An 18,324-nucleotide genomic window follows, 5' to 3' on the forward strand; every position below is an offset into this window, starting at 1 on the left:
ATAGTTTCACACAGATGCACGTATTTCATGGCAGGTAACATAATAATGTGCAAAATGTATTTTGTGAATTGGCACTAAACTCCCAAGTTCTGCCAACATTTTACGTAACAGTGACACGGGAGAGATTCCCCCACCCCACCCCCAAGCTCATAAAATATTTTCCACAAGCAAGCACTCAGCATGCTAGTATTATATTCAGATATTCTTTTCCTCCTAAGCACTTGCAGTTCACATTCATTAGAGACAAGCATCTAATGGCTTTTCAGTATTCATGATGAGCTATCATGTAAATTTGTACCAAGGGACTTCTTAAAAGCAGGCACAGTTGACCCTGAAATCAATTGTGTCAATGAATCCTTTGGGTCCACTTAAGCACATGACTTATTGACAGAACAGACAAAGGCTCCAAGTGAATGCTGCCCCATATATACTGTTATTGCATACCAATAATGCATTTTAAGTTGTCTTATTATCTAGGTATTGCTTTGCCTCCTTTGATACTGTGGACAGAGAGAAAATGGGGAAAGCTGGAGAGATTTAATGTTTAGAGATATTACCATATTAAAGCTTTAAGGTATAACAGAGATTACTTCCGGCACAGTATAAGTGCCAAAAAATGGATACAGAGGTATCAAGAAGACTGTCATATCATTTTCAGCATAAAAGTTGACATCTTCAGACTGGTGTAGGTAAATCTATTTAAGTGAACTGAAACTTGAAAAATTTCCTTAACAGTAGTGCCTTATTTCCAGGTGCTCTCCCACAATCTTTTCTTGCTCCTACCACACTATGGGGAAGGGCTGTGGCTGAGAGGCAGAGCATCTGCTTTGCACTCAGAAGGTCCCAGGTACAATCAGCAGCATCTCCAGATACAGCTGGGAGAGAAGCTTGCTTGAAACTCTGGAGAACTTCAGCTAGTCATTATAGACAACACTGCACTAGATGGAGCCAATGGTCTGACTCAGTATAAGGTAGCTTCCTATGTTCCTATCTGAGGACGCTTGCAGAAGCCAGTGCAAGGATTCAGCTAGCACAACAAGGATTCACCTGCCTCCCCGATACCTCCCCAAAATCTGCCCTGGAGGGTTCAGGAAGCCCCCAGAACAACACATGGGGGAAGGAGAAGAGAGATTGTTCTGTCTGACAAGCAGAAGTGCTGGTGCTGATGGAACGACCGTAATACCTTAATACAAAAGTCCATCATCTGTTCTGGGCCTACCACTACTGTCACTTTCGCATGCAAGTAATAGTCCTTCTGTAATACTATACGTACAACTAACAAGGATAATTCTAGAATGAGAATAGGTGATTGGATCCTGGGTGCCTATTCCAATCTGTTAACTGACAGTGGTTAAATGATGGCATAATATGAAAGTGCAGACTCCCGCAGAGATTACTGCTGCTGCAATGCATATAATGGCTATATAATAATTTTAAAAAGTAACTCTTAGCAAAAGCTACTGTTGTGAATTATTTACGAACTCCCATGTGGAGAAGACAATTGTTCTTACCCATTTTATGGGTGGGGTATTTCTCTGTTTGCTTTTGAAATAATCTCTGAGCACCATGGTGAAAGAGAAGTGGATAAAAATAAGTAAGTAAATAAGTTGTGTGACTAATAAACCATTTAATTTGGTTAATTTAATTTGGTTGGAAAGGTGAGTACACAGAGAAAGAGGAGTTTGATACACTAGAGGCATTTTGGATAAACATGAAATTATTTATTATAAATCTTTGTTGAAGGAATTTTGGGCTTCACACTATTTCACAAAATTGAATTAGTTTCAGAATTCCAATGAGCCGGAGCTGGCAAGAGCAACCCTGATTCACAATTTTTAGGAAATAGTCATGTGCACAAGGAAATGGTTTCTAATTTAAGTCTGTCTTTAACACTGCAATATGGAGCACAATATATCCTATTTCTCATGGGGCAAAAAAGCATACAGGTAAGGGAGAGCTTAAAAATGTAATTAAAAAAACTTGAGAGCTTTCTGCTTGGAGGCATCTATGGTGTATCTTAATGAGACTGTTTTATGATGAACTGCAAGGAACTATTACCTCTCACTGCCAGAATACAGGCATCTGAACTGCACCTGTACTCTTCAATTCTTATCCTCTGCCAAGAGTAGGACACAGATAATTTATTGCTTCATAAAACATAAAATGCTAAATAGGAACATGGCTATTCCACACCATATTTATTGAAAAGCAATGTGGTTCTATCCAACTGTCCTTAAAAATCAAAATGCAAAAAAAGGACAGTTGCAGTTCCAGATTAATAAAATCTCACATGAAATTAAGTGAAGAAAAAAAATCAAAGTATATGTATATTTTTAAACTAACTACAACATTCAAAAGTTTGTCAGTTTATCCTGATATATTTTCTACTTTAGGTTTCTGGGCTCTAAATTAGAGTGTATTTTTTATTTTTTTATTTTCAATAAATTAGAGTGATTTTATGGCAGTTTTACAAAGCTATATAGATTCTTCCATTATTTTTGTGAACCAAGATCTACAAAGCTCAATCCGACACACACTAGCTGGACTAGAACTGAGAAAAGCGATCCAAGCCACCCTTGGAACTTGGAACCTTTGCATAGCCTGGAATGAATAGTGAGCACCAGATGTTTCACTATTTGTGGACATGGGAAAAGGGAAAAAGAGACATCGATACATAAATATAACCTCTATGGTTTCCTTTAACTTTGACCCTGGGCATCAGGTACAGGCAATTTAGTATTAGCACATTATTAATTCATTTCAGATGCAAGCGCAATAGCAAGGTCAGACAAGAACCAACTTGCTATACCATGGAATTTAACATAACTTTTAAAACATATACCAAGTTTGATTTGAGTAATACCTTTCTCAAGGATACAAATATTCTGTACAACCCACGATGCAAAATAATGACTGCATCACAAATCAAAACTTTCCTTCACAGGGGTAATTGGAATATATGCTTTACTCTTGGTGGTACAAGTAAGCTTTTTGCCATGAGAAAATTTGAGTGGGAAACTAACAGCAACTGCCCAATTGGTGTGCTATCCACAAAATGAACATATGCCATATTTTAGGCCGTTCTGCACCTAAGACAATTATGTACAGGCCAAGTCGAAAGCTTCCTTGTTAAAACTATATGCCATCATTTTAAGGCAGTTTTGGGATGACATTGAGACAGAAAGACCAGATAGAAATGATTTTAATAAATGAAAGAACAATGCTTTTTATTATGATTATGTAGTTCAACAGTTTGCTTCCATCTGGTTCAGCAGCAAAATACCTGTTGAAGCAGCAAGCCTTCTTTATGTAGCATCACTTTGAGCAGCCAGATCCTCCTTTGTATGCTTACCAAAGCACACTGGGCTTAACGGGGCTTTGTAAAGGTAAAGGATCCCTGACAGTTAAGTCCAGTCACAGACGACTCTGGGTTGTGGCGCTCATCTTGCTTTACAGGCCGAGGGAGCCGCCGTTTGTCTGCAGATAGTTTTTCCAGGTCATGTGGCCAGCATGACTAAGCCGCTTCTGGCAAAACCAGAGCAGCGCACGGAAATGCCGTTTACCTTCCCGTCGGGGAGGTACCTATTTATCTACTTGCACTTTGACGTGCTTTTGAACTGCTAGGTTGGCAGGAGCTGGGACCAAGCAACGGGAGCGCACCCCGTCACGGGGATTTGAACTGCTGACCTTCCGATCGGCAAGCCCAAAGCTCAGCGGTTTACACCACAGTGCTACCTGCGTCCCATATGCTTACCAAAGCACACTGGGCTCAACTGGGCTTACTCCCTAGTAAATGTGTTAAGGCTTCCTGCCTAAATCATTGTATGTATTAACACATTGGTATTAAAAATAAAAAAGTGATTAACTTACATCTTCCTTAGGCTTGGGAGTTTCTTGAATATTCCAGTAGCTTCCAGTACAGAAATGTCATTATCGTGTAAACGCCTTTTGAAAAACAACAATAAAAGCATATAAAACACATTAGGCCTCAGATGAACCTACATGTTATGTAAATTTGTCACACATATATTAACTGCAAAGAGCTATCGTCAGTGTGAGGTAGTGGTTAAGATGCTCAACTAGTGCTGGGGAGGTCCAGATGCAAAATCCCACATAGCTCATAGGATAACCTTAACTCTGTCCTCTCTCTCAGTATATGTTACTTCATAGGGTTATTGTGAGAATAAAATGGTGTAGAAAGGACATATAAACTGCCTTGAGCTTCTTGGAGGAAAGGCAGAATATAAATGCTACCGTAAACTGCATTTTCACAGCCTTTGAAAATTATGGTGTGCAGTAAGGTAAAGGTAAAGAGACCCCTGACCATTAGGTCCAGTCACGAACGACTCTGGGGTTGCTGCGCTCATCTCGCTTTATTGGCTAAGCTTCTGGGTCATGTGGCCAGCATGACTAAGCCACTTCTGGTGAACCAGAGCAGGGCATGGAAATGCCGTTTACCTTCCCGCCGGAGTGGTACCTATTTATCTGCTTGCACTTTGACGTGCTTTCGAACTGCTAGGTTGGGAGGAGCAGGGACCAAGCAACAGGAGCTCACCCCATCACGGGTACTCGGACCGCCGACCTTCTGATTGACAAGTCCTGGGGGTGTGTGGTTTAACCCACAGTGCCACCCACGTCCCATGGTGTGCAGTAAGTTTGTATAAATAAATATAACAAAAATAAATAAAAATGCAAAAGCATGATAAAGTGTGTATTTGAACACTTTAACTTAATTTAACTTACGTTTAACTTAAAACATAAACTGCCGTATTTGATACACATTAAATGTTCTAATGCAGGCATAGGCAAACTTGGCTCTTCAGATGTTCTGGGACTACAATTCCCATCATCCCTAGCTAACAGGACCAGTGGGAGTTGTAGTCCCAAAACATCTGGAGGGCCGAGTTTGCCTATGGCTGTTCTAATATATAAAGCTGTATTAGACAGATTTTCATTTCCTCCAAAGTAGTACCACTAAATATCAGGCCACAATGTGGCAATTGCATTACAAGATCCACACATTAGAGTTTGATAACTATGAAAATGTATAAGCTTAGCTAGCAAAGCAGGAACGAACAACTGAAATCTTTTCATAATAGAGCATTATATATATTTTTTGACAAAAGTGCCAGACTTACAGGTCTGTGGTATATTCTGGAAGGTGACTGGGAAGTCGAGTGAGCTTTTGATTAGAACAGTCTACAATTGTTCCCTCGCAGCGGCACTTTTCAGGACAGACAAGGTCCATGAAGCACTCCCCACTAAACTTACTCCTGTAGTCTTCTGAACCTGTAAAATAGAAGTATTTCCAGGTAAATAGCTAGTTATAAAATAACTGTCAGAAGTAAGAGTTGGAGAAGAGAGAATTTCTATTTACTTAGGGAAGTCCATAAGAATCAGTCCAGACTATGCTTGAAATGGTTTGCATAATTCACTCCAATGTAGTTCCAGAAATCAGGGACTACCTTGTCTCTCAGAGGACTATTCCAGTATCTTTTCACCATTTGGAAAGTATTTGTTGTGGTATTAATATCCATCATGCTATACCAAATAGCATGTTAGAACAAATACTGACGGAAATATAGGGCATTCAATCCACTTAGAAACAGCATATATGTTTAAAACTAACTAGTTTGCTTTGCAAGGATAAATATTTTAACAGACAACACTGCAGTTGAAAGTAACATGACTTGCAAACGTTTCTACTTTAATCATGATTGGTACTGTGTATATTTAGGAAGAATTGCCTGCTTCAGCCTGATATTGTACTACAATTCAGACCCCCTTTGACTTGTTTTAATGAAATGCCTTTTTATTTAGTCTCAGCAAATCAATCTTTTCAGCTTTTATTTTCTTTTTTGAAATATTACTTGGAGGTTTAAATGTGATCCTTGTGCTTATGGCAGCCAAAATATTAATGGATATGCAATCAAAGAGTTGGCAGCACAGATCCAATCATGCAATATTTGCCCACTCACTTCATAGTTAATTATGGAAACAACTAAATATTTCTCTGAAATAATTTGTGATGTCCAACCCTCCTAACAAACCTAATCATTCTTAACTTTCCCAGGACTCTATAAGCCAGTTGCAATCGGAACACTGATTTCCCAGTGTCAAATTCATTTATCTGAAAATGATAACTTTCCATAAGAATAATTTTGGGGAGGGAAAGGATTGGGAGGGATAATGGGCGCCAGATCTAGGGGGCCCTGGGTGCCAGGGCACCCACAACGCAGGGCTCCAATGCAACTTCCGGTAGAAACTGGAAGTCACATCAAAGGTCTTGCAAGGCCTTGCAAGGCCTGAGAACTGATGTCCCAGGCCCTGCCAAGCCTCTGAACGCAACTTCCGCTAGAAAGAGGAAGTTGTGTTCAGAGGTTTTGTGACGTCTTGTACATAATCTCTGAGACGCTACAAGGCCTTAGAAGAGCTGCTGCGTCACTGATGCAATGTGACGCCATGATGTCACAACGTCACATTACGTCACAAGTGCCATTGGGCACTCATAACCTGGGGCCCAAGTCAGAGTCCCTGGAAGGGATTGTTCAACGAAACTGCAAGAAGAGTTTAAATTGGTCCTCAGTAAAAACCTGAATCTAAGCTGGCATCTGTGTACAGAGATTTGGATTAATTTTAGCTTTAACGATCCAGTTGGAGAACATCACTAGCACCTGCAACGGCAACAGAATGGAGCTGTACAGAAAATATACACATCTTCAAAAATTGCCACACAGAAAGCTCCACATAAACCAGTTTTTTGAAGCCAGAAGGGAAGGGGGAAACACACAGTTTTACCTGCTTGAGCTTCTTACAGCTACCTTCTGGCAATCTTGAGAAGGGCATGACTAACTGGCTAGAACCCTGAACAGGATCAGGGTATTTAGTGGACAAGAGACACTGCAACATTTCTCAACATCTTTCATCTCTACTGTATCCAGCAAAATGATGACATCTAAATATTTTGTTTATAGCCTTAATTTTGCACCATCAGGCTGAAATCAAACACATAGGACAGGATTTAAAGATTTGATCAAGGATCATCTTCACATGCACAAGGCTTCTGAGGCACCTATTCATATGTGCTAGGTTAATCAGTGTAATGTTTTTGCTGAAAATGAAGGTGAGAACTGGGTTCGAATCACAGCTAAGTCACGGATGCACTGAATTGCCTCAGCCAATTAACTCAATTTCTTTAGTTTTTATATATAGGAGTGGAATAATTTCCTTCCTACTTACTTCAGAAATACTTTGGTTTCTTTAAATCACGTAACACCTAATAAGTGCTGCTACAGGGAAAACTAATAAATATTACACTAAATATGAGACTATGATACAGAAAGCAAAATGGGCTACGCATTACCTCTTGTAACATAACACCACCATCACGAACGCTGGGTATGTAAAATGAAACGAAACAATTCCCTCTCCTTTTCTCTCACTTTTAGTATGCATGCCTTGGAGCCAAACTAGATGTGACAGGGGAAGTCACATGTATTTATTCATGTGTCTTCCCCATTTATGTATAAAGCAGCAGATGGAGGCTGCTGGTTTTTTTACATGAAAAGCTGAGTATGGGTGAGGGAAACTAAACCCTCCTCTGCCTTGCTGTGCAGCCCCCCCCCCCAATACTCCCAACCTGTCTCACTTTCTGAGCTGAGTTGGTTCAAAAGTGCTTCAAACAATGGAGCAAAGTGAGATTAGGCAGGGGAAGGAGAAAGCTGTATTTTCATCTAAGAAACAGACCCTGCACCCCACCCCCTTATATATAGCTTATTCCCTGAAAATAGGCATGCAAACAGTCACACACTGAAGCATGTAAACCACTCGGCTTTGCACTGAATACTTCTTCATCCACTGAATGCCTGGATCTTAAATGTTTTATGGATTTTGGTTTTATGGTTTGAAATTACATTATGAGTTATTTTTATGTTTTTGGTATTTTGTGAGATGCCTAGGGAGGGGGGAGGGCCAGGGAGGCGTGGAGTGGCATACCCTCCATAGCATTCCAAATTCCACTGGCTCCTATCAATGGGGCAGAAGGTGGGAGGGTTTTTCCACTGGTTTTTTGCCCATCCACCCCCAGGTGATCTGCAAGTCTTAGGATCCAGCACATTCGAAGCCCCCAGTGCCCCACTCCAAAACGTTGTGTGTCAGTGCAATACTTCGGCCATTAGCAATGAATCTTTGGATCCTATGCCCAAGGATTTGGGATGCTATGGACAGGGCAAGGGCACACTCCTGTTTAGTAAAGGTGATGTAGCAACAGTAAGGGAAAAGAAAGGTTACTGCTTATGTATAAATATATGTGTATATTAAAATTTTAAATATGGATTATCTAGAGGCCATGCAGTGTAAAGTGATAAACACCACATGCCACCATCAAGTACTCCAGGCTTCCCATCAACCTGTAAGGCAGCAGCAATCAACTGCCAAAGAGAGGAAATTTACTACTTAACTTGAGCCTTGAGATCACTTGGACAGGTGGCTGCTCTATCATGTTATTCCCATTATAGAAACTAATGTGAAAGCCAGCCATCTGGTTGCATTACCAGTTATAGGTGTCCGTCCATCTCTACATACATTACTTTATCAGCAGGTTCCCATGAGGCTTAAAGTGGATATGGTGCAATTCAAGAGGTACAACATTAAGCATTATGTGCAAATCATAAAAATCAAGGTTGGGGAGCCCTGCAGAGGAGGCTCAGAATATAATATTACCTTGAAAACTTCAGCGTAACATGAAAATCCTTTTTTTTTTTTTTTGCAACTTCAATATTCAAATAAAAGCTTTCAATGACCTGGTCCATGAAATCACTTTTAAATACTTTTCCGGTACTTCTCTTTACACATGTAATAGTTTCAATTGTTATGCTAGTCAAAACAGTTAATTTGAAAGACAATTCTGAAACCAATTTTTGAAATCTACTAAAAATGTAGCTCCATTCGTTCTAATCCCATACGCCAGACTATTCCGTTTTTCTTGGTGGCTGGGGAGGGGATGGCAGCAAACTCAAGAAAACCGTCTGATCCACTTACTTTTCAAATGCATGTTAAGCAAATAAGGCAACCTACTGAAGCACTCTCAGTGGAAGGCAACAGCAGAGTGAAAAGGTAACTTCAAGATTTAGCTAGAGGTGAGAAGACCATTTACCAAGTGGCAATTATTTGGAAAGCCAGACATGGGAATCAGATGACCAAATTGATCTCTTAGTCTGCAATATGTTGAATGTCTGCATCATCCTGCCTAATGGTAGGGAAAATTTTACCATACTTTCAAAATGTATGAGAAATCAGGGAAAGCAGAGCAATGGACAATGTACATTACTTAGCAGGATTACATAGACAAGGGGTTTTCAAACTATGCTTCAGTTTCATTTGAGACTTAATAGAAGTTCCTCAATAAGATGATCAACAATGGGGGGGGGGCTTTCCTTGAAAATTATTTTGTCCATCCACCAAAATCTCTCCCATAAGATGCAGTTGCAAGGGGAGTGCTGTGTGTAATTGAGGGCACATTCCAAGTGTATATAGGCCAATGGGGAAGGCCACAAGGCCATTGGTAAACAGAATTATATGCCCTGTGGATCTGCCCCAGAATCCTCTGAAAGAGGCACCAGTCCCATTACAGATGCGGATGGATTCTTCAGCAGACAATAGGGAAAGGCTGTTCTAAGGGTACAAACAACAATAAAAAACACCAGCACAGACAGACATTTGTCAAGTGGTTACATACACATTGTAGTGGTACATTACCCAAGTTGCCAGCATGGAATGTGCAAATATATTGAAGGGAGGTCCATATACAAGAATCAGGATTCTAACTATGTATTTCCAGTATTCTACCTACTCACTGCAGCCATATGTACTTTTGTTGTTGTTTTCATATCACGAAAAGTAAATAGAATGTGCTGCGTATACATAATCCATTCATAAAAAGGTAAAGGTAAAGGATCCCTGTCAGTTAAATCTAGGTGCAAATGACTCTGGGGTTGCGGCGCTCATCTCACTTTACTGGCCGAGGGAGCCGATGTTTGTTCACTGACAGTTTTTCCAGGTCATGTGGCCAGCATGACTAAGCTGCTTCTGGCGAAACTAGAGCAGTGTACGGAAACACTGTTTACCTTCCCGCCAGAGCAGTACCTATTTATCTACTTGCACTTTGACGTGCTTTCGAACTGCTAGGTGGGCAGGAGCTGGGACTGAGGAAGAGGAGCTCACCCTGTTGCAGGGATTCGAACTGCCAACCTTCCGAATGGCAAGCCCTGGGCTCAGTGGTTTAGACCACAGCACCACCCGCATCACAATCCATTCACACACACATACAAGTTTGATGGAATAAACTTATTTCAAACCTTATGTAACGACAAACTGTTATCCAATATGCAGTAAGTTCATTTGTCAGCTATATTTTCAAGCTGCTGAACCCACACTATCCTATAAACATCCTCTTTGTAAGATTATCAGTTGCTGTAAAGTCCACACATCTCAGCAACCACTGCCTAAGCATTGCAAATGGGGGTTTCAGCAGTGTCTCTCCCAACTATCTTGACAGTACTTACTGACTTTTAAACTCAGTTTCACTATATTTGGAAAAGTTGGTTCTGTGACATTAAATAAGGCCAAGAAAAGGATTTGAACCAATTGTGTGACCAAGTACACTTTCAAGCAGAATGGACTAGATGACCCTCGAGATCCCTTGCAATTCTACAATTCTATGATTGAATGCTGATTAGTTCAACGCCAATGTTTTCTTTGATATCCAAACACCCACACCTCTATCCCCAGTGTTACTCAAAAGTGCAGATCATAGCCAAATACTGTGCCCTGCTTACCATCTTCAGCTAACGATGCAATGTTAACATCTTTTACAAAATTTCTCCAGCCATGAAATAATCACTGAAGTTGAAAGTAATAAATGTAATAAATGAATTAAATGTTCAATTTGTTCATTTTAAGAGGAATTAATGCAACTTGTTGCAGTTATAACTTCTCATACTTTACAGAGCGGTATTCAACTAAGTTGTACTCAGACTGGACCTATTGAAAATTAATGGACCTAACAGTCATATTAACGAATTTTATTGAGTCTACTCTGAATACCATTCATAATGTTTTGATATTTGTTTATTTCAATATTGCATTTATATCTGGAATTTTTATGAATAACACCTAGAGTTCATGCTTTGATTGAAGACACAGTTTAGAATTTTTCATAAGTGAATAAATAAAGTCACATGCAAGATTTTTGCAAAGTTGATCTCTGATTGCTTTTATCCATTTGAGGATTTTGTTTGTGAGATCTGCAGTAAGCCTTCTAGTTTTATGGGATTTTCTTAACCATAATGATTCTTTTTAAAATGACTTTTCCTGTCAAAACAAGAAAATAGCTCACCTTTTGACGGTTCTGAAAACAGCAGAAGTATCCCAGCATGCCATGCTGCAGGAAAGCATGGAGCCTTCCATGGTGCTTGACAGAACCATGTTCAATTTGTATTGTTCTACCACATGGTTAGATCAAGCACAAAGGAAAATCCCATCAAGTCAGAGTCAGAGTTAGGCAGCCGCCAAAGAGAGAGGAGCGTTGAGAGGAAGCAGCATGGAGAAGCACAAGCTGGAGATTTCATTGTGAGCTGCTGTCCACTTCTCCCATGCATAAAGGAGCTGAAGTTCAAGAAGTCAATACTTATTGCTACAAATGCAAAAAAAACCCCCGCCCTATAGCACAGATTGTTAGTGCATGAGAATAACGACCAGAAATTTCTGAAGGTGTATGGTAGGAATCCAGTTAAAGGTCTGCAATTGACAGCCTTCAATGAATGTTCAACAGATCATACAAAGTGAGCATGCTCAAATTGTGAACAACATATATACACCACAGTATCTAGTGATTTAACACAGTAATGTAATACTCTTACATCCAGCCAATACAGTAGTAATTTCTGAAACAATCAGCCTCTTTTAAGACTAATGTATTATTTTCTTATGATTATTTTGATAGTGTTTGTTTCCTTTAAAATTCCACCAATGTTAGAGCAAGGGTACAGCATTTTCATATATGCCACTGATAGTTAAGAAGGAAGTTTATTATGTGTGAAACTGCCCGCAATTAAGAGAAGGACCCTCACAGCACAATTCTAAGTATGCCTAAATGGAAGTAAACCCAACAGTGTTCAATGGGGCTCAGTCCCATAACAGCAGCCCCATCTATCCAAAGGCTTATCTAGTCCAGCATCCCATTTCCCGCATCATTAAACAAATTTCCTGATCTGAAGACGGTCCGCATGATGAAGGGCATGTCTACACCAGTCATTCCATCTTCCTGGGAAACCCTGTAACTGAAGTTCTGTAAGCAAAGTAGGACTCCATAACAGAGACCTCTCAGAATTTTGGAGTTAAGCCATTACAATTATACTGGTATAAAACGGATAAAAAATTGCAGTGCAGATATATAGGCCTAAGATTTGGGGAAAATGCTGCATCAAAATGGAAACCAAGACCTGAAGCTAGCACGGAATGTTATATTTGCTTTTTCCTTTTCAGTTTCTATTACATTATTATTATTATTTATTTTATCATATTATTTTATATTTTACATTACATTATATTTTTATTTTATTACTTATGCTTTAATTGTGCTCAAGATAGGCTGCATTCATGTTTAGCTGAATTTTCTTTATGATCATGAGAATTTTGTCATTTGAACAGACCTGTAGGAAAACAGAGAACCACTACTGTTAGAACTGCTGTTAATCCAGACACCACAGTTTAAAATGTGTTATGTTATAATCTACTCTAGGAAGCAAGGTTAGTGCAAGTTGGGCTATTAGCTTTTATTTTTTTTTTTTGCCCGCCCAATAACATTCAATGCATACCAAGGGAGAGGGGAGTGACATGGTGTACAAAACAGCACATGCGCTTGACACCGCCTTGGACCAGTGGCCAATTATATTTGAAATCAGTCGTCACCACTATGAAAACAGTTGTTGAGAACTCAGGCCGTGATCCAAAATGCCATGAAGACCACCTTTCTTCTACAAATGCTGATAAATGGAGGACAACGTGCTCTGACACAAATAATTCTGCTGTAATGATAGAGGTTACAAAAAGTGTCACTAAATATGCGGGTGCCTATGTTGCCTCAGTCTTCCACATTTGTACCAATGCTGCTATCATCAATTTGGATTGAATTACTGAGAGGAAGCATGTGACAGGGAGAGATTTCTGTTGGCAGATGGCTCATTGTCCTACCTTCATTGTTAGTTGTGTTAGTGGTGTGTATGACAACTATCTGGCATTGTAGCAGCTAATTAAATCAGTTAAATAGAATAAGAATCAAATGCTGCAGATACTGGGAAAACACATTTGGTTATCAGAGCTTCAAATGAGGGGGGGAAACTCTTATTGTTATTGCAGGAAAGGGCAAAGCTCTAGTGACTTTCTGTTTCCTTTAAATATCCATTCATTAGCAGGGAAACCGCAGAACATGAACAGATCAATCAACTGCTAGTCAAATGCGACAGAAAGAGTGGACAGAAAGAAACCTACAAGAGAAAACAAAAAGAGACGTTTCTCCGAGCGGAGTAATATTTCTCATGCCATTGGCAGTGCACACCACAGAGCTGCACACTAATCAAGGAGCCCTGCCAATTCTAAAGCGGCGCAGGACTGCCATTGAACAAGTACAATCTGCTGCTGGATTCCTTTTGATTTCCCTTTAGAAAACAAATCTGTATAGCAGTTATCTTAATCAGAAGATGCCAAGCGAACAAGCCTGCTGAGAAGGAGAGCCTCTGGTGAAATAGAGTTGGCATGTCTCACTTGATGCTTGGCTGCCACTGGGCAGGTGCAACCGAGGGAGAAGACTGCTTTTATGACTGTTACCAAAAATGGCAGCATTCCCTCTCTTTTCTGAGAATTCATATTTAATACATAGCAAGGCAGCAGCTAGGAAAAAATGTCCTCATCCATATTCTCCTTTGAATTTTTATAACGGTCCAAGCACAGAGGATTTAAAAGCCATTCGATTAAATCTAATATTTGCAAATACAGGCAGATCAACCTTGCTTTGCGATATATCAGGCAATATGAGAACTTTTCTTCACACAATATAATCTGAGTTTCTTCAGTACAGGATGAGAGACAAAACTACTACATCCCCTTTAAATTAAAAAGCCATCAAAACAAGTAATCCAAAGATCCCATCACCTACATTTCTCCACTATATCCTGTATGAAACAAGTATCTTCAAAAATTAATTGCCTCTCAAAGCAATGCTAAAAACACCATCACATATATGTTTTCATTCACATGCACCATACACTGTTTAAACTTGCAATGGCCAGCTCTCACCATGTACAATGATTATATATACTTTAGAAGTACTGTATATATATTGTTTACTATAATTTCTTGCAAACGCAGGCTGCAATCCTATATCCAATTTACAGAGAATAAACACCAAATTCAATGAGTCTTAATTGTCAATATACATCCTTGATCAGCTGCAATCCTAAGAACTACACATGGAAGATACCAAGCAGAATTCTATCAAAAGGAAAAATTCACAGTGCAGTCCTATGAATGTCTACTCAGAATTAAGTTTCATTAAGTTTAAGGTAAGTATGCATAGGACTGACTTAGTCTGGCTACAATTTTTAACATTGCTGTCTTCATCATAATAGGACTTGTAAAACACTTATTACAGATATGCAAAGCACCGTTGTCTCCTCTCTAAAGATCCCATCAAATATTCTCTGTATAACTATGGACAAGAGCTTCCATGCAATTAGGCCCAAGTATGATTTTCAGACACAACTGACTCCATACCTCCATAATTAAGCCATATCACATGACTGAAGTTTTTGAATTTATGTATTGTTTACACCTACGGTACATAACCACTGACCAAAAGCTAAGCACACAAAGACATAGAATATGAGTAAAACTTGTTTCCAGTTGTATGCAGTTTTCCTTCCCACCAATGAAAATCAATTTCACTAGTTATTTTCCAAAATGCATTTTTCTTTTGATTAAAAGAATGATGTATTCCAATCCATTGAAAATAAATTAATAAATTATTGCTTCATTTGACTGAACTTAACTGTAACTTTCCAATGCATCCAGTGCTGAGGTAAACTTGAACCCATATCCAAGCCCACCCCCTGCACCATGTTGACTCTTACTGGTATTGTTTTAACAATCAGTTTCTTTAAATATCAGTACACATTGATTAATTTTTGTAGAACAGATATGGTTTTACAACAAGACATTTGGTCAAAATACCATGAGGTTGTATCAAGTGCTGTCTTTCCATTAATGGAATATTCTTTGATCCAATAGGAACTTCAGTGAATGGAAGAACAAGGGGAGAAATTTGCCCAAATTTCTGCTTCTTCCCCCAACCCCCTCTACTACCCTCCTTCTGTTTTCCCCAACCCTATTGGAACACTTTTTGGGGGGGGGAGTAGAGGAAGCTCTAAAAGGAAGGTGAAAAACAGCAAAATTAATTGGATACATAAAACTTCAAGTAAATTTAATGTTTTGCAAGCAGAACGCTAACTTATTTATATAATTAATATTCTCTACATAAATATGATTTAGATGCCATAACTTTTATTGTATTGACAAAGGGCAGTTTATGAATGAAGGCTTATTGAGGAAAAGAAGGGTAGATGTCATCTTTCCTCCCAAAGAAACCAGTGTCTTCTGCCATCTGCTCTTAGTTGTCAGAAGTGCAATTCATCATAATCCTTTTTTCCAAGAGGAAAAGGTAGCAGTACTCATTTTTATGTGAAGGTACTGCAACATATTCCATCAATGACAGCCATTTTTTCTTCTCAGTCTAGTTAACGATTTTCTGCCGCATAAAAATCTACCTATATTTGAAGCTCTCAACATTGAAAGAGATGGCATATTATACCACTGCTACACATTTAAATCATTTATGTGTAAAGAACATGAGGAAGCCGACAACTAACTTTTACTCAGAGTAGACCCACTGAATTAATGAACAGCACTAAGTTGGGTTCATTAATTTAAATCAGTCTGGTCTGAGGAAAACTTAGCTGTATACCATCCTTACAATGTGAGCAACTAGAATATTACAAAATGGCCCTCTGCACATGCCTTAAAGATGAAACACAGACTAACAGTAATCATTGACTGAGACTTGAAAAAATCCCAATCTGTAATACTCGGAATCAACTGCAGAGCTCTAGACATGAGGTGTGTTAAAATGATTATCAAACATTACAATAAATTCTTAATATTTCTTTCAATTACATTGTTTTTTGAATGTTTGCAATCTTAAAGGCCAGCTCAACTAATGATTTATTTAATTTATTACAATCATTTGTATATTGCTCAATCAGAATAGTCTCGTAAGCGGTTGTCATATAGATATACACTTATTGTATGGCTTCCATAAGAGTTAACAGTTGATTTTCTTCCTGAATATTTCATCTTTCCATTAAGCCACTATTTTGCAACACAAAGGCACATCAATTGAACATGAAACACTATTAAAACACCATACTTTCAATTCAGGTTGCCTAGTTATTTATATTATGATGCCAATGTGGCACAGTTCTCATGGGCAACTAGTGGAGATGCTTTTTGCCATTCTCAGTTCCAGATGCTAGCTGTCCAGTGATCACAGAAGCAAACAGAAAGGACTCTCTGTCTCCATTCACTGGCCTAAAGAACAAGAGCCACCAACTACTATTCAAGCAAGAACACCAGAGATGGAAGATTAGCCTGGTCCAAACTGGATATAAATTCTTGTAGTTCGCTACTATATTCTGGCCTTGAAGAACTTATCTCCCTAGCCAACCTTTTCCCTCTACTGCCCTTACCTTGTGTGTCTTATCGTTTTAGTTTGTAAGTCTAGTGGTGGGACCTCTCACTCTCTTGTTTATTTGACTCTCTTTGGGAGACAATAATTGTCTTAAAAGCAGGATAAAAAGAGAGAGGGTTTACTGATCATTTAGGGTGAACTGCCATTTATGGCCAGTAGGTTGAATTTGGCAAGTAGGTCGCACAAGTTACACAGACCTATGTGGTGCATCCTCCTTCCTTCCTTCCTTCCTTCCTTCCTTCCTTCCTTCCTTCCTTCCTTCCTTCCATTCATGTTAAGCCACTGTTTTACAGTTCATCCATAGAGCATAAAACTTGCCAGACATTTTTTAAAAAACACTCTCCTCCCCCAATCATCTCATCAGTATTATCTCTTTGACTTTATTCTTCAGATGTTGGGCACTCCCCCCTCCTGCCCAGGAGCACTTCTAGCCAATTTATTTATTTACTTACTTAAAAGAGGCCTCTGCAACTATCTCCACATCTACTACCTCTAAAGAGATACTGACTGCACCATTGTTACTGAAAAGTCACCTGAGGGGGTTTGTCAAAATAGTTAAAACAAAGCATGCTTTCATTGACTGGCAAAATAAGTCCTCATGACAAACCCTTTATTCAGTCAGTGAGATCTTTTCTTATGAATGAAATATTTGAATTCTTTCATTTCTTAAAGAAGAAGTCATATGACATATTCGGTCACTTGTACCTTATCTCTTTTACAGCAGTATACAGCCCTGCATTCTTTTAAAATTACATCCTATCTTTGTACCTATATAAATATATAAACCACAAGGCAAGCTAAAGGGTTGCCTCTCTTTTAATGCATAAGGTAAATAGGTTTTCTGGAGGACTAATCCAATTCTCCAAATTTAATTTCAGAAAGATGCTACATAATATCCATTATAGCAAACACTGTCCTACAGATTTGATTAGTGGGCTCTCTGGACCTGCTTATTTCTGAACTGAAAGTGCAGTACAGCCTGGATAAATGAATTACCTGAGCAACGGAACTTCTTGCTCTTGATCTGGCTGATTCGTTTGTTGGCAAGGCGACGTGGGCTGCTGCATCGAGCGCCGCTGGTTTCTATTGGATTATCCTGCAGGTAATCAGCCAGCCACTTCAAATGGCAGTCGCACACAAATGGATTCTGAGCTAAATGCCTGCAAGAGGGATGGGATGTTTAACCAGAAGTGACCTGTGACATTGTACTCCATCATTGTTTCTTACAAACATAAAACTGAAGAATAGAGTAATTGAATCAGCTTCCAATACACCAGGCCTGGCGGAAGCCACATGGAGCTGCACTTGAATGGAAGAAATTCTGTGAACCATCTTATTTTTTAGCCCATTAAGTCTGCAGCGAGCCTTTTCAAGAAGGAAACAAAAATTAATATAGCAAAACTTGCTTTTAAAGGGCACAGACCTTCTGTCTACAAAAGGCACTGTTTTCATGCCACAATACCCTG

At 39.1% G+C, this 18,324-nt stretch overlaps 1 protein-coding gene across 2 annotated transcripts in view; it reads right to left on the minus strand.

Moving 5' to 3' along the window:
* SLIT3 (slit guidance ligand 3) overlaps positions 1-18,324 on the minus strand; it is a 411,520-nt gene that overhangs the window by 104,127 nt on the left and 289,069 nt on the right. For both annotated transcript variants that reach the window (XM_083481735.1, XM_083481734.1), the window contains exons 14-16: positions 17,855-18,018; positions 5,139-5,289; positions 3,871-3,945 (exon numbers count right to left, since the gene is read on the minus strand). In XM_083481735.1, the coding sequence (XP_083337861.1) occupies positions 3,871-3,945; positions 5,139-5,289; positions 17,855-18,018 (390 nt within the window). The remainder of the gene's footprint in view (positions 1-3,870; positions 3,946-5,138; positions 5,290-17,854; positions 18,019-18,324) is intronic.

This window comes from Podarcis liolepis (assembly GCF_965112155.1).
Source record: "Podarcis liolepis genome assembly, chromosome: 2".
Classification (NCBI taxonomy): Eukaryota; Metazoa; Chordata; class Lepidosauria; order Squamata; family Lacertidae; genus Podarcis; species Podarcis liolepis.